Consider the following 24,908-nt stretch of genomic DNA (forward strand, 5'->3'; position numbering starts at 1 on the left):
AGCCCCTCCCTGGACCCTGTCCCTGGTCACAGAGCAGGATCAGAGTCACCCGTGGGGACTTTTTTGGGATCAGCACTGTGGTAGCCTCCAGGGGCATCACTGATTGTCGCACACATCTTTTATGGAAAATCCTTTCCTTAGGATTTTTCCTCCTGAGAAGCTGAGAGGCCTCAGGAACAAAATGCAAACATTGATTATCTGCTGCTGTGGGATGCAACAGGTGCATCTGGGATTGGCTCATGTGGTTGTTTCTAATTAATGGCCAATCACAGTCAGCTGGCTTGGACAGAGAGCCGAGACACGAACATTTGTTATCATTCCTTCCTATTCTATTCTTAGCTAGCCTTCTGATGAAATCCTTTCTTCTATTCTTTTAGTATAGTTTTAATGTCATATATATCATAAAATACTAAATCAAGCCTTCTGAAACATGGAGTCAGATCCTCATCTCTTCCCTCATCCTTGGACCCCTGTGAGCACGGTCACAGCTGATCACAGAAAGACTCCAAGAACATCCAAACACTGAACAAACCCAATGGTTGGTCTGGGGTTTCCCTTCACTTCACAGCTCAGCTTCACTTTCTTCTCCTCCGAGTCCAAGGGGAAGATGAGGCTGTCGGGCTCCTGGAGGAACACTGGCCCGTGCAGGGTGTTGTCATCTGCAGGGACAGGGAAAGGGGACAGGTCACACAGGGAATCTCCATCTGCCAGGCTTGAAATACAAAACAGAGTCTCAGCAGCAAGAGGCCGTGTGCCATTCACCTTGGGAAAGATCTGGTGTCACTTTCTTTAGTTGATAACGGCAGATTTTTATTTTATTTTCCCACTGAACCTCACCTGGAGTAATGAAAATGCCCTACACTGACCAGAGCACGGAATGGATCAAACAAGGGGAAGGGGCACTGCTGTCACAGCAGAGCTCAACTCAAATCCCAGTGCCCCTGGCACTGCCCCACACCTCCAGGAATGGGCTCCCAGCCTGACAAGGACATTCCACTCCTGTGTCCTTCAGAGCACTGAAATCTCATACTGGATACGGGTAGGAGAGGGAAAATATTTGGGCAAAACGAGCTGACACAACCTTCAAAGGGCTCAGGAGTCATTTCCCAGCACTCTGATGTTGGTGAACACTGACGGGAGCCTCCCTTGAGCTGACTTTCCTCCTTCACTTTATAGATACACTCTGAGTTTTTGAGCTGTTAAGTCCTCCCTTTCTCCTTTCCTCTCTCCTCAAGCACTTCACCTTATCAATTTATCCTCTCTCAGAGCTGGGAGCTGCTCACAGCCCCATCCCTGAGGCGCAGCCCTTCCCTGCCCACCGCTCTGCAGAATTTCAGGGAATTCACTGACACTGCTCCAAACACCCACAGAAAGCTCTGACTCAACTCCCTGCTCTCCATCCTGTTTGTATCAGCTTCATCTCCACAGAACACAAAAGAAACCAACTTTTCCTGCCTGAAAAGATCAGCTGTCCTGATTTCACTGAGACTTTTCCTCTCATCAGTGTCAGTGCCTGGCTGCTCCTCCAAGTTCAGAGCAAGTGAGGACACGCTGGGAGTGCTCACAGTCAGAAAGGGACTGGAAGGAACCTTGATTTAACATTTTTTAATCATTTCCCAATCTTTTGCTGCCCTGCAGACTCTGTTCTTTCAGTGTGCAGGAATGTGAGCACACAATTCACTTCACTCAGGCTGCTGGAAGCCCACCCAGATGGGGATACAGGAAACTTGTGGGTATGGGAGGTCAGGGAAAAATGAATAAATAACATTTAGAGATGATGGGAAGTACAAAACATATAGAGGAATAAAAAGAGTGAACAGGAGATGATGGATCTTCCAGATGGAAGGAAGGTGAGAATGAATGGGAATAACCCTGATATTGGCTGACCCTGGGAAATAGCTGGATTTACCAAGGACAGAACAACAGCCCTTCACTCAGGGGGAGCAAATTCATCTCCACAGTATTTCACAGAGACTGTGCCAGGAAGATTAGAAAGGAATCACCTCTCCCCCTGTCCCCACCACAAGCACAGTCACAGGCCTTGTATTTATCTTCATTTTTAATTATATGCTAACGATACCTGACTGAAACTCATCCATTATTCAAAACACATTTCACATCATCTCCAGCTTTAAATTACACCTGTGTGCAACCCGTGCTGCTGGTGGGAAAAGATAATAACAGCCACAAAGCACAAGGGACTGGATTATGGCATCCAAACTTGTTCCTGAGACCCTGCACTCCCTGAGCAGCCTCATTCACCCTAAGAAAGAATATTATAGCCTGGCCCATAAGGATTATAGCTCTGAGAACTGTATGGTGGCTTTGAAAGCATGAGATTTAAAATATATTTGAATGTATCCAGTTTTCTCAGTGGAAAATGCACAAGTGCCCAGGTCCTGTGTAAGAGATGCCTCAAATCCCAGGAGCACAGAGCCTGATGGTGGCACGAGCATCCCAGATAATCCAGTTAGGGCGTGCTGACTCAGGGATGTGTGTGATTGCCTCTGTCACCTGCCTCACACCCCTCTCTGCGCTGTCACCTGCTGTTATTTCAATTAGAGAATGCCAATTTATATCACATCACACCCAAGGTCTGACTTTGGTCCTCCTCCCATCCCAGGAAAACACAGCCTGCATTAAAAGTGAACGGTTCAGGTACTTGAGGTGGGAAACAGGAACAAACCTGAGGGTCCAAAGGTGTCCCCACCTGGCTGCAGGAGCACAGGTGAACCTGCAGCACCCTGCTCTTCAAGGGTTAATGAACCGAACCACCCCGTTCTGTCTGTGCCATTAATTACTGGGCAATTAACAACTTAAAAAACACAGAACCTGCAGCATCCTGCTCTTCAAGGGTTAATGAACCGAACCACCCCGTCCTGTTTGTGCCATTAATTACTGAGCAATTAACAACTTAAAAAACACAGACTCAAGACAGAGAACTAAAGGTAGAAATAGTCACAAAACCCACTGATTTTTCCACTGAATAACTCAATTTAGACAAGCTCAGGTGGAAGCTCATGAAAGATCAAATTAAAACACTTCCAAATATTCCACCTGCTGCTGACACCGTCCAACATTCAGCTTTCATATGGCAAAAAATGCCCGCCCTTCCTGTTGGGCAGCAAGAGGAAAAACCCTGGTGTGATTTTCAAGCAGAGGGAGAAGCTCTGAGAGCAGCTGCAGCCTGCCAGGGGAGCAGAGGAGCAGCAAAAACCTCACAACACCGGCTAGATAAAATTATTTTGAGTGCCTTTCTTCTTCCTCTTATTGCTGCCTGTGTATAACCAAGATAAGCAAGTCCAAACTATTTAATCTTCAGCCTGTGGAGCTGCTTTGCTTCAGCCTTAAAGTGTGATTGAAATCTCTGCAGCCCAGATCCCACCACTGGGTGATAAGGGCTGAGCCACAGAACCTGCCACAGGAGGAGGATTTGCCTCACAGAGCACTAAAGAGTCACTAATAAATAAAACAAGCTGCCATCTAGATTCTTGCAGACAGGAAACTACAAGTGCCTGCCCCAGAAAAAGCCCATTTTTGACTAAGTTGTGTTGCTCAGATGCTCACTGTCAGCACAGCCAAAGGCTTTTGCTCCACTGAAGTGTCTGCTTTTGTGGGAGCAAAGTTTTGCTGTTTGGATAGCTCTGAAATGCAAATTCTACACTTTTTTAATAAACTCAAAGTGGTAACTTTCTTTCTGTCGCAGCAACGTCCAGGGACTTGCACTCCACCACTGATATCACATTTTTGGCTTATCAGGGGTGAGCACTGCGAGCAGCTCAATCCACAGAAAGCACTGATGCCAGCAGGAGGCTCTTTGCTGTGCTCAGAGGCTTTTTCCCTCACCCTTCTCATCAGATCGTGTCTAATAGACTCTTTTTTGGTCATTTCATCAAGAAAGAACAAGAAGCAATGCATATCTGTGTGCACACACCTGAAAGTGCCCAGGTATTTTGGTCCAGTTCCCTTTTACACCATTCAGCAGCTGCTGCCACTCCTCACACATTTCCCACCGCCCCAGGACAATAAAATAAATAACTTTCCCAGCCAAACTAACTGGTGGGACACTCCCAGGGGCAGATTTTATTTTTCTGAGCTACATTTCTTAAATGAGCTAACCCAGAACGAACACGAGCCACCCTCAGCTTAAGACAACCTGCAAACAAGATTGGCTTCCAAAAAAGCATTTTTCCTCCTCCTTGTCAGATAAAACAAATGCACTCCTGCTCTGGGTCTGCCTCCTCTGACAGAAGTGTGTTTCTTTCAGTCAGAGGCAGGGTCTAGGAAATTTCAGTGGCTTTGACAATAAAAGAAGCATTTTAACCACAGAAGGAGGTGTGTGTCCATATGGTGCTGGATGGAAAGTGAGAGATCATTTCAAAGAACATTCTGCTCAATATATATTTTTCCCCCTCGTGAATTACAAAACCTATTTAAAAAAAGAAAAAAAGCTGGATTAATTGGAATAGATTCCAAATGAAGGGTGTATTTGCTGTGTCCCTGCAGTACCCCAAAGCTGAGAGCCAGCACGTGTGGTTGGATGCTGAATGCTGTCAGCTTCCCCTGCTTTTGAGGAATTGAAACGTGAGCAATGTCAGCTGAGGTTAATTCACACCAAACAGGTGGAACCATTGCTATTCTCTCTGAACATTAAGCCTGGTGACAGATCCTGGTACCTAAATAGAACTGCTTTAATTTCCATTGAAAGTTATGGCCAATTTGAGAGAAAGTTTAATTGAATATTCCACACCGTAGGGAAAGATAATAACTAAACTGAACAGAGAATTCTTGGAGTATATCCAGGGTAAATGAGAGAAATGCTTTCCTTGTTTGCTGCTGAGGGAATTGCTCCCTGCTCTGTGTGCTGGGCTGTTTGCACACACTGCTACAAGCTGGCATTTCTTTGAGACAAAGCTGCACCTTGGGAAGAGCAGCTCTCCAGAGAAGCGGGAGTGGAATGGATGGGACAGCTCAAGGGCACGGCTGATTGCCACAGCAGCCTGCTCTCAAGGTGAGCACTGCACTCCATCCTCCTGAGCAGCCAAGGGCTCCACTGGATGGCTCTCTCCTTCCTTCTTACCCATCACTCCTGTTAACAGCAACTGCACTTGGCTTTGAAATTCAAACAGAATATTTCACACTGCACAGAACTGCTGCTACTCATTCTGGAGACTGCTCAATGAACAAGACACACTAAAGGTGCTTCCTGTTCAAAGAAAAGCTAAAACCCAGATATTTTAAAAGTGAATGAAGTGGTGTTTTCCACTTGCAGCTCTGCATCTTTGGGGACAGCTCCTTGACACAAGACTGGGCTTCTTTTGTGGCACCTACAGGTGTGAAACAGACAAATGTGGATATTTCCATGTGGATATCCTACACACAAATGTGGATATTTCTATGTGGATATCCTACATACAAATGTGGATATTCACATATGGATACCATAGACACAAATGTGGATATCCTACACAAAAATATGGATATTCACATGTGAATATCATACACACAAATGTGGATATTCACATGTGGATATCATAGACACAGATGTGGATATTTCTATGTGGATACCATAGACACAAATGTGGATATCCCTACACACAAATGTGGATATTCACACGTGGATACCATAGAAATAAATATGGATACCATAGGCACAAATGTGGATATCCTACACACAAATGTGGATATTCACATGTGGATATCCTACACACAAATGTGGATATTCATATGTGGATATCATAGACACCAATGTGGATATTCACGTGTGAATACCATACACATAAATGTGAATATTCCCTGAGCCTCCTCGCCTGGCTCCAGACTGCTGGGAGAGGCCATTCCCACCCCACCACAAGGTGACCTGTCCTCCAACAAAACCCTCATTTACCAGGATGAAATTTGAGTTCTCTTAGCAAGTAAACAACCTGATTAAAATCACACATATCCCCTTCAGTGTCCCACAAAAGCACATTGCTCCAGTACTGCAGAAAATCACAAATTTCTTCACCCCACAGCCTCTTCCCTGAATCACCGCAGCCCAGAGCAGGAAAATAAACAGAGGAGGAAAATAAAGAGCAGGAAAATAAACAGAGGAACTCACAGTGCCCTGTTGAGGACAATATCAGAGCTGTGAGTATAAAACAATAGCAAAAATCAGATGAATGCAGTGCTAATGGTGCAGTGCTGGACATTCTTGCATAGAGCTACTTGGGAATAGAAATGTTTCCAAGGCCTGTGCTAATTATCTATTGATTTATTAGTAAAATCTAAGGTGCTGATATAATTGCAGTCTGCCAAGAACACACATCATTATTGTAAAACTTTCAGCTGTCTTGAGTATGCCAGGGACTGTAAAGTGGATATATTAAAGAGCAGAACTAGTTGGTTACATGCACATATTTTAAAGCCACATATTTCCTTTCCACAACACCTCCCTGGACTTCAATTGATTTGAATCTCTGAAATAATCAGGAAGGCGTGTAAAAGCCAGGTTAACAAATGCCATCCTCCCCACCCCAGCAGCAGACAGGCAGAGTTATACAGTGAAAAAAAACCTCTTTCCTTTAAAATCCCCAAGCCTTAGAAAAGACAAGTCCCTGGGGCAATAACCTATAATCTCTGTCTCATCTATTGCTGCAAAAACAAAGACAACTCTGGCAATGTGTCCGGGCTCTGCCTTGATTGAGGAGCCAAACCCTGCAGAAAGCTTCAAGGTGAAAGGAGCTCTCTGTGCTTGGCTTCAAGGTGAAGCCTCTTTTCTCCCTCCTGCTTTAAGTACATCAGCCTCTGTCAGAGGAGAGCTGATCCCTGCCAGCTTTCCATCCAGCTATTTACAGAGCAGCTCAGGCCACGGATTCACCTCTCAAATATTTGTGAATAAGCAGATGGAATTACCAGGGCCTCAGGTGGGCTCCCCAGACAGAGAATTCGCCCAATATTCTGAATTCTGAATATTCACCCCCAATATTTTCTGGGTTCCCCAGATGGAGGAGGAATTGAGAATCCGAGCCCTTCCTTGCCAGGCACTGCACACCCCAATGCTGACCCTGGACAGGAAAACCACCCTCACTTCTCACTGCTGCTAAAGCAAGAAGATGTTGAACAATCCTGTAAACAGGATCCAAGGCTGTAATCTGCAGGTGCCTCTGTGCCATGAATGGATTTAGGGCATTTGAAGTCTGCTGTTGGGCACTAGGCTGGCAGCTCAGCTGCTCTCACTCCTGTAACTCTGTTGGAGTGGCTGGAATTGCTCCAATTCAGGGCACATTTGAGGAGTTGCCCTTCAATTTTCTTCATTGCTGTTTTTCAAAACGTTTCTGCAACCCTCAGCAGGGCAGGAATAAAAGCCAATCCCAGTATCCAGTGGGAATTAGAGAACAGAGGGTTCCTGCTGTGGCTTTGGAAGCTGGCACACACCAGCACTGGCCACCCCAATACGGGCACTCCCCAACCCTAAAATCACCATTTATCCCCATTTTTCTGGTCATTTATCCTGGTCATTTATCCCCATTTATCCCCATTTTTATGGTCATTTATCCCCATTTATCCCCATTTTTATGGTCATTTATCCCCATTTTCTGCTGGGTCATCCCTGCAGAGCAACCAGACCCTCCATGCAAACACAGACACACAAACCCAGCCTTAAAATTAACATCAAAATGCCAAACTGAGGCAGGTTCAAATCAAGTTCTCAGAGTTCAATGAGCAAAGCATCAAAGGAGCAGGCCAGGAGTGCAGGTTGAACAGACTGCCCACAGATAGCATGCATTCCTTTAATTTCTTTAAATGTTATGAACTTTCAAGCAACGCAGCAGGGAAAAGGCATCAGTAATAGCTGTCAAAACCCTGACTTATGACTTGTGGCACTGCAATTTAGCACTCCCCAAGCCTGCTCAGAGGGATGGCATTTGTCAGCAGAGCCTTTCTTCCCCCCGGTGTCACACGAGCAGGTGGAGCTTTCATACCCTCCTGGCTCACCTCTAAAGAGCAGCACCATGGGGATGCCCCAGAGACAGAATTCACCTCCAGGGAATGGTCGGCTCCATGTCAAACTGCCCTGCCCAGCTCAGATTTGGGATGAGAAGCTCCTTTTTGTGGTGTTTCAATACCAGGAGAAAGCTGCTCCTGGAAAAAGGGTCTTGAACACAATACAAGGAAATGGCCTTAAGTTTAAGGCAGGTTTGGATGGGATATTTGGGCAAATCTCTTCACTGAAAGGGTGGTCAGGCACTGGGACAGGCTCTGCAGGGGAGGCACCATCCCTGGAGGGTGAATGTGACATTTGGGGACAGGGCTGGAGGTGGGTTTGGCAGTGCTGGGGAATGACTGGACTCTCTGAGGGCTTTTCCAGCCTCAACAATCCCATGATTCTGTGACATCCACGAGCCTCAATTTCCCAATAGAGCCTTTCCCAAGGGTAAAATTTAAGTTTTCTTTACTTTTCTTTCCCAAGGGTAAAAATTTAATTTTTCTTTATTTTTCTTTACTTTAATTTTTCTTTACTTATGAAGGCTTTGGTTCCTCACCTAGAGAGCACTGAGATGCAACATTATGCAAAATTCAAATTCAATATCAATGAGGAGAGCAAGGCAAAAGCTAAATTGAAGGGGATCACATGGATTTCCTTCATCTGATCACAGCCTATTACTTTATAATTAAAACCCAATTTTATTTCATTGTTCACCAAGAAATTATGGTTTACTGTGTTGATATGATCAACATGAAATGAAATAAAGTGAAATAAATCTCTCACTATGCAAAGCCTGTTTATACCAAGCCAATATAATGTTGAAGCCTTATGGAAGTCACAGATCAGAACTATGGTACAAACTAAATGTTACTCCTGTATAAAAGGTCCAAAATATGAGAAAGATGCCAAAATAGGAGCTGACTTGCATTACTTGTTTTGGGAGTAATGGGAGACCAGAGAAGTTGTAGTGGATTGTTTTTCTCTTTTGGTAAATTACAAGTCAGGAGTTAAAAGCAAGAAAATTAACTAAAATCATGTAATTTCATTCTAGAGCAGAGAGGGCTTAATGGGTAATCGAAATAATGTGCACTGCTTCAGCAATTTTTTCATTACAATTCCAAAAAAAGAAAAAATAAGGCTGTGTTTTGAAAATTAAGGATTATACTGGATTGAGAACACACTATGAAAACCCCTTTTTTTTTTTTAGACAAATAAGAATTTCTGTAAGCAGCCTTTTATCTGGGACAGAGAGCTTGGGCTTTAACTCCTCTGCAGCAAGCACAGCAGCACGCTCCTTAAGGAGAAAAGTGCAGGCACAGTAATTAACCAGGGAATAATTAACTCTTTATGGATCTCTGCTGCCTGGGCAGGGCCTTGCTCTGTGAGCAGCAAGAATTCAAAGCCACAAAATTCCTTCATTTTTTCTGCTCAAGGCATCACTTCTGAGAGTTTCAGCACCGTCAGCACTGTGGCTGCAGGGAGGTCTGTAAGAGCACTGAGGAAGGGGCCAAAAGCAGCTCCAAGACATGAAAACAAACAGAAAGGCATTAAAATAAACACGAAGACATGAAAATAAACATAAAGACATGAAAACAAACTTAGAGAAAGAGATGAAAACAATCATACAGAAAGATGAAAACAAAGACGTGAAAACAAAGACAGAGGAGATGAAAACAAACATAGAGAGAGATGAACACAATCATACAGAAAGACATGAAAGCAAAGAGAAACACATGAAAACAAGTATAAAGGCATGAAAACAAACATACAGGAAGATATGAAAATTATAAAGATGAAAATAAACAAAGACATGAAAAGAAACATACATAAAGACATGAAAACATATAAAAAGACATGGAAACAAACATAAAATTATGAAAACAAGCATACAGAAAGACATCAAAATGAACATAAAGACATGAAACAGTCATACAAACAAACACATATAAAGATATGAAAAACATAAAGATATGAAAAGACACATACATGAAGACATGAAAGCAAACACATAAAACATGGAAGCAAACATGAAGACATGAAAATAACCATAAATACATGAAGACAAATATACATAAAGACAAGAAAACAACTATAAAGGCACGAAAACATACATAAAATCATAAAAACAAACACAAATACATGAGAACAACTTTCTTAAAAACTGTCTTTTTAAAATGCAAGAGATGGAGATGATAACATGCAATTAACACATGAGAGAAGAGACAGCAAAATTAGTGCTGATCTTTGTGCTGGTGCATTTTAGGAGCTGCCCTGGCCCAGAAGGAAGTGCCCAGCCAGGTGAGGGTGGTTTCTTTAGGGGGGTTTGACACAGATGTGGTTTCATGGCTCAAGCACATTCGTTACCCTCAGACCTTAATTAAACACACACATCCTTCATTCTTCGCTCATAATCTGTCTCATACAGCAAAAAAAAAAAAAAAAAACCAAAAATCTTTGTAATTGTTGGAAATGCAGACATCACTTGAACCTGGTTCATTCCCGTAAAATCCTGTTAAAATGCTGAGTTAAAGCCAACTTTGCTGTCACCTCAGCAAGCTTCTGGTCTGTCTGTCCAATTATCATCCTCCAATTCAGGATTATTTTCCCTATATTAAGACAACCACCAATTAACCACTACATCCTCCAACAAATCCACCTGAAAACCTGTGAGCTGTTCTTGGTTTTTGCTACGATTTGAACTCCTTTTTGAACTCCTCTGTGAACTTTCCCTCGACTCTTTACTCAGCACAAACGTCCCCTTGGTTTCTCCCAAGTAAGCAAAATCCTGCTGGGTTCCTGATGCAGCAGCATTGCTTTGTTTACCTCTAGAAGAGAATTAAAAGCATTTCCCCAGTAAAGAACAAATGTTTACAGTGCAGAGAGCGCCGTGCCCATGTTTGCACTGTGCTGTGATGCTGGCAATGTATCCCTTAAATATTTCTCTAATCCCATGGATGATTTTTCATCTTGCCGGGCTTAGTCAATGAACACACAGCAAGCTCCTGCTTAAACAAAGCGAGTTTTCCCTCCTGAAGGAGCTCTGAGCACACGACCCACAGCCCTTAATGGGCACATGCCCTGTATCCCATACAGGGACCAGCAGTTTGCCTGGAAAAACTCATTTTCCCCCCAAAGCCCCCCTGCAGCTCCCACCTCCTCTCCTACAGCTGCTCCAGCCTCCAATTCACAAAAGCAGAACCTCTTTAGAACCAAAATAAATACTAATCTTAAATTCAATGTACCCTGACAGCAAATAAGTTTGCTGTGCTTACTTCAGCATGAATAAAAAGCCCGCAAGGAGACTCCTACATAAGAGTATATTTACAAGTTCCATTACCCACTGGAGAGATTGATGTAATAAACCCATAATAAAAAGCCTCGTGTTATGGATTTCTCTAATGTTTCTTATCAAACAGCCTGTATTATCTGGGCTTGTGTATTCAATTTAAAATAGGTTTGCAATAAGTGCCTGAGAGCTGGAGGTCATTTTCCCCGAGTTTTCTGACATGCTGGGACATGCAGTGTCTTTTCCTGCCCTGGGAAGCCAAAAGCAGTTTGGAGCTCGGTGCAGAGCAGTTTACAAAGCAGGCAGAGGATGAATCCGAGGGAAAAAGATTGGAAATGCATTACCTGAACACCTATTCCCACCTCAAACCACAGAGAGCTCCTCGGGGCACGGGACACAGCACAGTTTATTTTTCTGACTCAACAGAAGAGCGCAGTTGTTCCTCAGGAGATAAAAACCATCCACAGAAATTGTTTTGTCACCAATTGTCAGCTCATTTGTGTTTCATCCTGGCTGGCGGCAACACAGCCCAGGTGTTCTCCGGGACCTGCACGGGATCTGCTGCAGTCACTTCAGCTTTTAGGTAAAAATAGCCCAAAATTGGGACAACAGCTGCAGTGGTTGCAGGTAGAAGCAATAGCTTCCTTTTTATTTCACCTATTTATTTCTTCCCTGGCACAGGATTTAGCTAATAACCATTAGTTGCTAATTAGGATCCAAAGCAATTTTCCTTAGGACCTATTTGAAACCATTGCAAGACAATTATGCAACGCATTTTCCTCGTTTATTAAATCTCTTAAAGACGTTGCTGTTTTAATTCTCAGTTCTTAACCTCTCCCTCTGCAGTGTCCTCTGCTCACTTTTGAAGCAGCTCCATGGACCTACATGAGAACATCCATTTTCAGTCCATCTCCCTTTCCCTGGCACCGTTTTTGCTGAAGCCTCCTGAATTTATCATTGGGTCCCTGTGAAATCCACCCCCAGAATCAGGGATGGATGGGACACTGGGAAGGAGTTCCTGGCTGTGAGAGTGGGGAGGGGATGGGATGGAATTCCTGGAGGAGCAGAGTTCCAGAATAAAGCAGGGATTTATTCAAAGCATCTCCTCCATGGACCCACCTTGGGCAGCACCAGAGCCCAGCCAGGGCTGCACCCAAGATGAACCAAAATGGCCCCAAAATGCACGGCCGGGCACGGGCTCTGTCCCTGGGATCAGTTCTGCTCCATTTGCACCTTGCAGTTCATTGTCCCGTTCCAGCTTTAGCCCAGGCAGTCCCACCCTGCTTGTTTTTCTCTCTCCAGCCCACGGGGTTTGTGCTCCTGGGCTGAGATTTGGGTCATTTGTCCTTGGTGCCCAGCTGGAGCAGGAATTGTTTTGTCTCCCTGCTCTGTGCACAGAGCTCACCATCCCAAAATATGAATCCCAGCCCCACACACTAAAGCAGCACAGAACCTGAAAAATATAAAAGCCAAACCCTGAGGCATCATTCTCACCCAAACTATTCTGTGATTAAAAGATGCTTGAAAAGTCTAAATTCACACTGCATTCCCCCTGACCAGCGTAAAGAGACCTTTTATGTTTTTACAGCACAAGTCGTGTGGGTTGGGTTTTTTAATGGCCTTTTTCCATGTTGTTTAACAGCTTTTAAAAGGAAGATGATGCCCAAAACCAAATTTTAATGGAAGACCTTGAACAAATAAAAGCAGAAGAAAATTTGAATGCTTGATAATTTAAGTGTTATTTTTTTACTACCAATGTGAATCCAACCCTAGCAAATTAAAACAGGAAGAATTAATTGGATATGCAAATAAGATTATTCACTATATAAATCTAATTACATACCAATTTGCTTTAACAGCATGAAAAAGACAAAAAAGCCTCTTTGTAAATTGTTTTCAAAACCACCTGTAGCACAACAAAGGGGCAGGGCTGGATCTGGTTTCAGCACTAATCAAACGAGGTGTTTTGAAGATCTCATCAAGATCCCTCTGCCACGGGCACCCTGCTCTGTTCCCTGATTTCCCAAGTTTCATCAGTAGTTTTCAAACACTGCCTCTGTTTTTATGCCAGGAGCAAACAAAACAGGCTGGGTTTTGGGAATATGAGGTGATTCTGGTCACAAAGCCTGAGTTGTTTCCCTGCCTGAGCCCAGAGAACCGGGGATGTGCTGGGGCGCACTGGGAGCTGCTGCCTGCACATCCTGAGCCCCTTAGAAAACAAAAAAGGGACAAAGGAATAATTAACACAAGCCAAGAGTGGATGAGGGAGATCTCTCCAGGGGGGAAAAGCCTGTTAATCTGGGAGCCTTTTGTGTCCAAGCAGCAAATTACACTGATGGCCAATTTATTTCTTTGAGCAGCTCCTTGTCAGGAGGAGTAAAAATTACAAACAAGATCACTGGGATTGATTAAGATACAGAATAGCTGAGACCATAATTAGTGTCCATGTGCCATCCCTGATAAAGGGTCTCAATCACTCATTTTCTCTGACTCTACATTGAATTTTGTCATCTAAATCTGGTTCCTGGGTTCACATTGGGAATCTAGAACAATCCAGAGCAAAAAGCATGAAAAATATGTTCCAAAGAAAAGGAATGTAATGGTTACACCTGTACAGTAAGCAGCTATTGAGGTCACCTTCTGGAAAGCAAGGTGTTGTTATTATAGAAAATTAAATCCGACATACATGAAAAAAAGCCTGCAAAACATGAAGAGTTGTTAAAAAATTAAAATTGCACAGGAGGCAGATATTTGGTGAACACAGATGAGGTTTTTTGTCTCTTAAACTCTGTATATAGAGGGGTTTTGCACCTTTACTGCCTATTTTAAATTATATTAATAAAGAAAGGGGTGCATTACCCTGGCACTTTATACATTGAAATAGATACTGAAAAGAAATGCAGAATTTTGCACACAGAGCAGGGGGTTTTGTCACTTAAACTCTGTATATGGGATTTGTTTGCAGCCTTTATTGTATATTTTAGATTGCATTAATAATGGAGGATAGCTCGAGATGAGAATTCCACATCTCCAGAGCCACTGGTGACACATTTACAAGGTTTAGCAAAGCTGCTTTTCCTTTAAGGCTGCCGATACATTTGTGCACTCACACTGATCCGTTTTTGTTTTTATTTTAAATGCTCTGTGGGCAGCTGCACAGTGACTCCTGAATTTACATGAGACCTGAAGTCTTCAGGAACAACTTAAAAGAGTTTTTAAACTCCCGCTTGCTCAAAAAACAATGATTGGAAGGGACAAATACATCAGTGAGGGTTTGGGTTTTTTTGTGTCCTACAGCACCACTGAGCAACTGGTGGAAAATTTGGGGTTGTTTCCTCTAAATTTGGTGTCATTTCCTCTAAATTTCTCAAAATTTTTCCTCTTTTCCTCTGCCAGGGGAGCTCCCAGGTACAAACCAGTGCATGGGAAGGGTTTTTCTAGCTGGAATTTATCCTTCTGACAACCCTCACCTCACTGATTGCGACTGACACGTTTTATCAGCTGGCACGCCTCAAAAATGAGCTTTAAGAAAACACCAAAAGCTGTTATGACATCTCCTAAATGCCAAACCCCAGCTAACTGCTGCATTTTCATGCATCCCCCTAAATACTTTCAACAGACAGCCAGAGATTGCCTGCACTTAAAAATAAGAAGGGGCGGTGAAGTTTTCCGGGTAATTGGATGGCACATTAGAGAAAGTCACAACAACAGAGGCGTTTGGAGGGTTCTGGAAGAGCACAGCACCTTGCAGGAGGCGTGAGTGGCAGCGCTGACTCCGAGGTGTGGGGGCTCGCAGGGTAGCAGCTCGCACACATCATCAATCCTGCCCGGCTCTGACAGCCGCGATGCGCCGCACGCCCCAGAGAAACCCACGCCACAAGCACATTTCACACCCAGGCAGCGCTCTGCGAACCAGCACAGCCACACCTGAGCTTCAAACCACGAGTTTGCGTGTAGGAACAAGCTGAAATTGTGGAAGGCTCTTGAAAAGTTTGAGTCGATATTGCTCAAAAAAAAAAAAAAAACCCGCAAAAAAAAAACCCCCACCAAAAAAAACATACAACCACCCTCCCCAAAAACAACAATAAAAAAAACACAAAAAAACAAAAACAAAAAAACCCCAAAACAACAACAACAAAAAACCAAAAAACAAACAAACAATAAAAAAACCAAGCAAAAAAAAAAAACCCAACCAAAAAAACCCCAAAAAGCCCAAACGAAACACACAAAAAAGCCCCCCTACAAAACAACAATAGCAACAAAAAATAAACAAACCCCCCAAAAAACCAAAAACAGACAACCCCTCCCCCAAAAATAAACCCCAAAAAATTTAAAAAAAAAAAAAAAAACCCAACAAAAAATAAAATAAAAAAGGAGGGAAGGAGGACCACAGCATTCAGACCATTATTGCAGGGACATGGTTGTTCCAGGAACATTCTTATTATTCCAGGAATAACTCCCAGTATCCCAAGGTTGAGGTGGAGATTTCTCCTGCTCAAGCCCCAGGTAAGATTCCCATCTCCTGTGCTTTTATTCAGGTTTGTTGGGCAGTTCCTGACCTTCCCAAAGTGCTGAACAGCCTCTGCCCACGGGGAATGTGTGCCCAGGGATGGGAACTGCATGGTGAGAATGATGCCTCAGGTTTCAGTTTATATATTTTTCAGGTTCTGTGCTGCTTTAGAGTGCAAATCTGGGATTCATATTAGGGATGGTGAGCTCTGTGCACAGAGCAGGGAGACAAAACAATTCCTGCTCCAGCTGGGCACCAAGGACAAATTCCTGGCATGGTTTAAGCTGCACTTTTCACTTGCCCTGCCCTTCTGGTCGGGATTGCAGCATTCCCAGGAGCAGCTCCTGTCCCCAGGGCCCTGATGCAAGCCAGGCTCACTCTTACAGCTCCTCTCTTGCTCCTTCCCAAGGGGAGAGCCCCAGCAATTCCCCATCCCTCAGCAGCAGCCCCAGGGGAAGGTGTTTGCAAACAAACAAACATCCCCTACAGCTGCTCCTCCTCGTCCCTGCTCCTCCTCCTGCTCCCTGTTTGGGATAAATGCAGCTCTGGGTGTGCAGCCATCACCCAGAGCCCTGCTGCAATTAGCACCCAGGGGCTGAGAACCAATTATGAGATTATTTAATGAGTCGTGAGCAGCAGTGGTGAAATAGAGAGACAACAGTGAGACAGAGGAAAGCAGAAGCAGGGCAGGGGAAGGGTGGGAATCTTAGTAAGGAAAAACTCATGGATCCAGCCCCTTTAAATGGCTGATTTAAATGGAGATTTTTTGACAGAAGTCAATAAATATGCTCTAAAACAATAAATATGCTCTAAAATGCTGCCCCTGTATCCCTGGCAGTGCCCAGGCCCAGGTTGGACATTGGCCCTTGGAGCACCTGGGACAGTGGGAGGTGTCCCTGCCATGGCAGGGGTGGCACTGGGTGATTTTTAAAGTCCCTTCCAATCCAAACCATTCAGTGATTTTTGAGCTGCACTGGTGGAGGACTGGGATAATTCCTCAGGCGGCCCAGGGGATGCAGGATCCTGCAGGGAAAGGCTCTACCAGGCCGCAGGGGTGATGAGGGACCATCCATGAGCTGCTTTCCAGACAGAGCATCTTCCCACAGCAAACCTGCCCAAAGCTGAACCCCCCCACCCCAAAGCTGAACCCCCCAACCCCAATGCTGACCCCACAGGACAACCTCAGCACCCACTGCAGGAGTGGCTGCAGCTTTGATGAACCAAAACCATCCCAAAGCCACTTCCCAGTGCCGGGAGCTCGTGAGACAGGCGGATTAAATGAGCAATAAAATGCAACTTAATGGGGTCGATGTTAAATTAGTTTCAATTATCAAACCCCATTTTAACAAAATGAATGCCTGGCTCCCTTCCAGAGCTCACATAATTTACATGGGAAAGCACTGGGTTCTCTCTCCTCCCACTGACTGATGGCATCTCTCCCTCGCCTTTCATTAGGGGGTAAATTCCATATTCCATCCTAATACACCAACAAATCCCCAAAAAAAGAAAAGAGAGCATTCAAGTTTGCTCAGGAATGCAGCAGAGGTCAATAAATATGACTGTGACACTTAATAAAACCAAGTCAGTGTGAATAAATCTTGGGAAATTCTATGCAGATTACTTAGCAATGAGTTGTTTGGAGAGTGTTATTCTATAACAAGTGGGAAAACACTCAGGGAAGCTCTGCTTCCCATTATCCCTATTTCACAAATAAAAACAATTATCATATTCAGAATTCTGTCAGGGGTCTATTTTGCAGATTCCAAATACGGGAAATGGAAATGAACACAAAAAACACCCCATAAATAATCAGAAAAAACCCCACCCAAAGTATTAAGGGCAAGGCAGAAGATACAAATTAAGAAGGTACAAATTAAAAAGGCACAAATTAAGAAGGTGCAAATCAAAAAGGCACAAAATAAGAAGGTACAAATTATTGGGATAGGAGGAATTTCAGCCACATCTGAGTTCATGCTCTTCCCAACATGCACTGGACAAACTCAAAACTTTCCCACACAAACTGCTAATTTTCTTATCAGCTGTGCCAGAGACAGCCACGGGAATCTTTATAAATGACAACATCCCTTAAAACAGATGCAATCTTCAGCCATGCCAACTCAGAAAACTGGAATTAAGACACATCAAGCTATTAAGATAGCTGTATTTTTCATACTTTCCCCGACACCTGGAAAGTTTAATGAAGTTTAAAGTCACCAGCTTCAGCTGGAGAGGCTGACTGCTGCCTGGCTAATTAGTTACCTGTCTCATTCATTAGCAACTTCTCCAGAAGTTGATTATAAATGGTTGTAACGCTTGCCTTGCTTCACAGAGTAATTAATATGATACAGACTATTTAACAATGGTGCCTTAGCTTGATTTATGAAGCAGAATATGTGTATTTTACTGCAAAATAAAAAACCCAAACACATCAGGAAAACCAGGCTGAAGCACTGAAGAGACAACAGGAAAAATTTGATTTTTCATTGTAATACACAGGAAATCTTTCCTAAAACTTGCAATAATGAGTCAGTGCAACCTGGCAGCTGTGTATTCTTAATTTCAGAGCACAGCATTTGACAAAAGCTTCAATAAAGCAGCATCAAACACTGCCCAGCTGAACTGAGCATCCTGAGTTCTGTTCAGTACAGGAACGTAACAGGAGCAGCCACTGATTTCCATGGACAGACTTTGAGTATGAAGTGCAAAAATTCAGCAGCATCTGCTCTGCTTAATGGCCCCAACCCTGCAAAAACTGCAGCCCTTGGACAAGCAAGGAGGGGACAGAAACTTTTGGGAGATGGAGTAAAATGTAATTACTAATATAATTATATTATAATAAACAATATAGTGTTTATATATAATATATAATATATATTAATATATACTATAATCAATTTATATATAATTCTATATATAATAATATTGCTATACAATAATATTATGATAAATAATATGGTGTTCTATACAATATAATATAACATTTGTATATAGCATATTATTTATATAAAATGTTTGTATATAAATTATATTTCTACATAATAATAGTATAATAAATTAGTGTTTATATGGTGTTTACCAAACCAGGAGCTCCAGGACAAATTAATCTCTTAAAGCTCCTGTATTTATGTGGTGCTTGCAGCTGGAAGAGGCTGGTCAGGATTCAGGGCAGGATCTGCCATGGGTCAGTGTTGAAAAATTTTATGGTGCACCACTTGGTTTTTTACTTTATATTATTATTTATTAGTATTATTATAAAGTAAACAATAGTATTATTTACTTTATATTATTATTTACTATATTATTTATTATAATAATTTACGATTATATTTTACCCTACAAAATACCTAAAATTAGAATTATTTTACCCCATAATTATATTTTTACCCTCCTCTATAGGGTTTTGAGGAGGCTCACTTCTCTCCCAGGCAGGAAGGAAATCCCCACCCAGGCAGGTTTTGGACTAACTAAGCCAGGCTTTGCCCAGCACCCAACAGGATTCCCCCTGCACCACACATCCCTCACCTCTTGTTCTTTCTCCACGACCACTCAAGCTTTACAAAATTAAGCCCCTTTCCAATAATATTTAGATTGTCTAAGAATCACACAGTATTCTACCTATAAAACACCCCACTAATCACCTCCAATTTTGCCATAAAACTCGTTTTTAGTGGCAATAAATAATCAGTTTGGGTCCATATCCTCCCTAATTTGATGGATGCGTGGTAAAGCAGGTATTTCTGTAAGTCCCTAAATGAGATTTAATTTCAATACCTACACACTAATCCAAATGCAAAGGAGCTAAATTGAAAAGGGGCATCACATAAAACACACAGGGGATCAATACACAGCCAGAGAGTTGGAACATCTGCTTAGAAAAATGCCTGTCTACTCCCTGGTTTATTTAAAGTGCACCATCTCACCTTCTTAACTTTTGAGAAAGAGGCAATTAAATTTGCCCAGATGGACCTGAGAGTTAAACAGAGGAAAACATCATACAGCTAATCATCTGTATATAAAAATGAGGAGATGGCATTGATATGGCCTCTGGTTTCCTAATTTGGGAAATGATGGCCTGAATCAATCAGGTCACATCCAGCAAGGGCTTTGCTGCTGGCAGATCAGGGAGGGAAATGGGTACAGACTTCTCACGAGGCTGACTCAAATCCTCTGCAATCACAGACAAACTTGCCACATAATCCCTAAACAAGCATAAATTACATTTTCTCAGCTCTCCTTTCCACCTCTGTACAGCTGAGAGATGCTGTAGAGCCCCACCTGGGCAGCTGAAATCTTCTGGCTTTGCTGCCCTGTGCGGGCTGCCCTAGATCAGAGGATGGATGGAGTTAAATAATAAAATAGGGATTCATTCAAAGCATCTCCTCCATGGACCCACCTTGGGCAGCACCAGAGCCCAGCCAGGGCTGCACCCAAGATGAACCAAAATGGCCCCAAAATGCACGGCCGGGCACGGGCTCTGTCCCTGGGATCAGTTCTGCTCCATTTGCACCTTGCAGTTCATTGTCCCATTCCAGCTTTAGCCCAGGCAGTCCCACCCTGCTTGTTTTTCTCTCTCCAGCCCACGGGGTTTGTGCTCCTGGGCTGAGATTTGGGTCATTTGTCCTTGGTGCCCAGCTGGAGCAGGAATTGTTTTGTCTCCCTGCTCTGTGCACAGAGCTCACCATCCCAAAATATGAATCCCAGACCCACACACTAAAGCAGCACAGAACCTGAAAAATATAAAAACTAAAACCTGAGGCATCAGCTTCAGTTTAAAGGAATTTTAGTCCAGCTGAGGTTGAACCATTCTCATCCCAGGATCCAGGACCTGCTCACCCAAAACCTCCTGCAAGATCATGCTGCTGGGGGGCCACACTTCTCTGAGGGATTTCCAAATACAGGAATTGGAAATGAACATTGGAAATGAACATGAAAAGCCCCTAAATAACAATAGAACACCCCACTTATAGCATTAAGGCAAGGCAGATCTGATTTGCAAACCCTTCTGCAGTGGTGCCCAGGCCTGGGTGGTGTTTGAGGAGTACCAGGAGTCACTCCCTGCCTCCTCTGCTGTGCACACATTAATGAAGCAGCTGGCTCCAGAAATGCAAAGTGCTGCAGAACTGACCAAAATATTAATTAATTAATTATGGGGCCGCAGCAGATGAATCATTTCCCAGCTTCCTGCTCACATCAAAGTGCAGAGGGAGCTGCACAGCACGAGGAAAAGGAAAAAAACCACAGCGAACAAATTGAACTGCGGCCTCGTTTAGAGGAGACCATAATTTAATATGTACAACAGGGCTCCCATCTTTAATTATTTATATTCAGAAACGAAATTAGCTGAATTTCTCTGGTATGAAACCTGCAGCTGCTTGGAGAGCAGCATGAATTCAAATCCTCGTGTCTCTGTGAATTTTGAGGTTTGATTTTTAACAGAGCTGGGTGCCCAATTCCATTGGAATGTATTGATAAATTATGGGGGATTTTGCCTCACAGTGGAAAACACTTGACTCAATATTGCATTTTTTCCCTCCCCTGAGTTGCACAGCTGCACTCTAAACACTCTGCTCTGAACCACTGCTGGGGTATTGCTGTGCTGGGTCAGCATGAGATCAAAGGACAGAGAATGCCTGCACAGGCACTTCTGAGAATATTCTCCTGTTAAAAAAAGTTTTGGGGAAAAACCCCAAATCACCACTAAAAAAAACCCCAAAAAACCACCAACAACTAAAACAACAAAACCAAACCAAGATCTCCAGGTCAAGTTAAATTTTTAAAGCTCCTGTATTTATATGGTGCTTGCAGCTGGAAGGGGCTGCTCAGGATTCAGGGCAGGATCTGCCATAGGTCAGTGGATGTTCAAGAATTTTATTAATTTTATTGTGCATCACTTGGTTTTTTTACTTTATATCATTATTTACTGTTCTTATTACAAAGTAAATAATACTATTATTTACTTAATTTTATTATTTACTATAATATTTATTCTATTACTATTCTATTTATAACTTTATTTCAATTATTAACTTGTTCCTATCTCAGCCTATAAGCTTTAATTTTGATTCTCCTCCCCGTTGCATGGCGTGGAGGCAGGTGAGTGGAAGCTGGGTGAGACTAAGCTGGGTTTAACCCAGAGCACAGTCAGAAGGGGAATGGTTAAATCCCACTATAAAATATGCATCTGCACACTCAGACATTAATGTGTCTGTGCCACTGCAGCTCATTAACATGCAAATACGACTTCAGCACAGAAACTCTCTGCTGCAGGAGGTTAATGAGGCAGAGGATGGCACAGAAGTCACAGAAACACAGAAAATTCCCTTTCAGACTCGTCCGGAGCATTGCAGGCACACAATGTCATATCTCCCTCGGCCCGCCCATGCAATGCCTTTTGTTCCCACTCAAGTTTCAGATTCCACATTTCCCAGACTGTGCTGCATTGGTGTGTGACTCTGAACTCCATACACAGTGTGAGCAGCTCTCCTCACAGCTCAGTCCCACAGAACAATCCTTGTCCAGCCCAGAACCAAGGACAACAAAGTGGGAGGGTGGGATTCCATCGCCTGGAGCTGGAATTGGACACTGAACCCCAACATGGCAGATAGCCAAACACCCCAGCACTGGATTTATTCTTTTTATCCCTTAATAAACCTTTAAACATTTTGAAGAGTGAGCTTGGTTCCCCACAGATCCAGCAAGGCCCAAGGAGCTGGTGGCAGTGCTGGAGCTCTGGGGATGCTGCTCTTGGGGATGGTGGCACCACTCAGCTCCAGAGGGCTTTGCTGGGGCAACACCCTGTTATCCATACACATCATAATATTGGCTTTTTGCAAATATTAGAATGGATTCTATACGTGTGGTGGTAAAGTAACTTTGTTATAAAGGTATGGTTTTTATTCCTGTTAATTAAGCTCAGTGCAAAAGCTGCTATCAGCGTGCTGTGTTCAAATGCCTGCTGGGATGGGATAACACCCAAAGCACACAGGATGGGCACACATGTACAGATCTGCCAACCAGCAGCACTCACTGACTGAAGGCAGTGTGGGCCAAAAACTGGAGGAGATGATAAAAAAGCACTAAAACCGCAATCAAGGAATACTCATGCCTTAGAAAGGTGGAACTGAGGAGGAGCCATGCTAAACAATTCTTGGAACATGTAAACCAGTTTGGGGAAAAGTTTCTTATGCATAAGAGTCTATGAATATGCAAGAGGCTGATGTAATTAAAAGATATTTAAGGGATATCCCCAAAGATAACAGGGTGCTCTTGGCTGACCCAATAACCTTGGCTCCATGGTCCTTGTCTCCCATTATTAAACTTTTTGTCCTTTACTGAACTTTTCACATTTTCACAGGAGAGTGAATGTGTTTTTCACAGCCCCGAAACCTCACCTTTCACCAGCCCTGCTGCTCTCTGCAGCTGAGAGCGATGACCAGGATGACACCTGGGCTGTGTCTGACTCTGATACAAAAACTAAACCCAAGTATTTAATTTCCAGGTTTAAGAATTGAGCTCAACTTTCCCAGTCATTTAAGGGTCCTCAAGGCACTGTGGAGGGTTGGTAGAAAATTTCATGCAGACTATTTTTTCTACTATTTTATAACTCAGTTATTAATATTATTTTTTTTCACAAGGGTTGGAAAATGGTTTGCTCAACATGAAAACACAAATCTTCCCCTTAACTTCAGAATATTTAACAGCCACCTGTGCATGTGTTCACAACACCAGAGCATGGCACAAAACACTCCCACGGCTCTGGGAAGCAATCCAAGTGCATCCCTTGAGAAGAGCCCAAATGAGGGAGCCCTGCTGATGGCAACACCACAATTCCCACAGCACCAGCACTTCCCTGCCTCCAGCCAGCTCAGACAATGCTGCAGGCAGCCACAGAAAATTCCAGATTTAAAACCTGCCCAAAGAAGCCGGCCCAGAGCACGTCCTGCAGCAAAATGAAACCATCTCCTCACTCAGCACCTCCTCTAGAACTCACACAAAACTTCTGGCACTCCTCTCCCCACACATCTCTTAAATCTTGAGCAGGACAGAGAATCTGAGGCTGGGGAAATTCAGGGGAAATGCTGCTGCAGAATGATGGGGGTAAGCCAGTTCTGGAGAGATGTATTTTCATTAAACACTGATCTTTTGATAAAGGCAACCCCCCCAAACACATCCCCCTGAAACTTCATTTCGCTGCCACTAAGCAGTTTGCAATAGGTATTTCAAGTGGAGAAATTACAGTGAAAATATTTTCCATGCTTCTGTTTTCCCACTCTTTCATTTATTTGCTTGAAATAAAGGCTCATCCTTGCTGTGCTCCCCCAGCCCAGCTTCCCTGGGGTTGCAATTCCCAAAACACGTGGGGGCTCTGCATTCTGCAAACCTCTCTGCATCCAATTTTCTGCCAGCTCAGAAACTGTCAAAGCACATTTAGAAAGACTTGGAACCAAATTTCAAAAATAGGTACCCCTAAGTACCGGAAGAAAAGTGCCTTTGTGTTCAGTAGAGCTAAGCAGAAAAAAATGAACACTGCTCTAAGTACTTTGTTATTATCTAAAATGCTAGGAAAGTAACCTGACAGTAAGCACAAAGAAAAGGGGAGAAATCAAGCTAATAAATGAAGCAGCGAAACAGTGAGTGAGCAGCAGGTAAATTAGAGCAATCCAGGCTAACACCAGGGTGACACAAACATTAATTAAAGGCTGACACCCTCCCTCAGAACAAAACACATGCGAGAGAATCATCATGGCACTGTAAGGAGGAATTAATCAAGGGTATGGCAGGGAGAGGAAGGCTCAGGACAGTCCTGGTGTGCTCCAGCACAGGTGATCCTACAACAACCAGTGGCCAAGCAGGGCTTTGGAACCAGCTTTGCTGAGCCTCTGCAAACGCAAAACCTTCTCAAGAGCTGGTTCAGCTCCAGGAAAAAGGCACATCCCTCAAAAATCTCTGGGGATTTCTCCAGGAATGCTCTGAACGCTGCAGCTTGGGCTGAAAAGGTTAAACAAGGGCACTTGCAGGAGATGGTTGTAGGGCTGGAATATGTTATTCTAATTATTTGTTAAATGGAGCGAGGGCTCAGCTGTAACACAACACCACTTTAATGGGATTTAAAGCTCCACTCCACCCAGGTTTAATTGAGCAGG

At 43.4% G+C, this 24,908-nt stretch overlaps 1 protein-coding gene across 1 annotated transcript in view; it reads right to left on the bottom strand.

Moving 5' to 3' along the window:
* LOC131088320 (contactin-4) overlaps nucleotides 1-24,908 on the bottom strand; it is a 255,572-nt gene that overhangs the window by 100,030 nt on the left and 130,634 nt on the right. The window contains exon 4 of the mRNA XM_058032262.1: nucleotides 533-659. Within this exon, the coding sequence (XP_057888245.1) occupies nucleotides 533-659 (127 nt within the window). The remainder of the gene's footprint in view (nucleotides 1-532; nucleotides 660-24,908) is intronic.

This window comes from Melospiza georgiana, chromosome 11 (genome assembly GCF_028018845.1).
Source record: "Melospiza georgiana isolate bMelGeo1 chromosome 11, bMelGeo1.pri, whole genome shotgun sequence".
Lineage (NCBI taxonomy): Eukaryota > Metazoa > Chordata > Aves > Passeriformes > Passerellidae > Melospiza > Melospiza georgiana.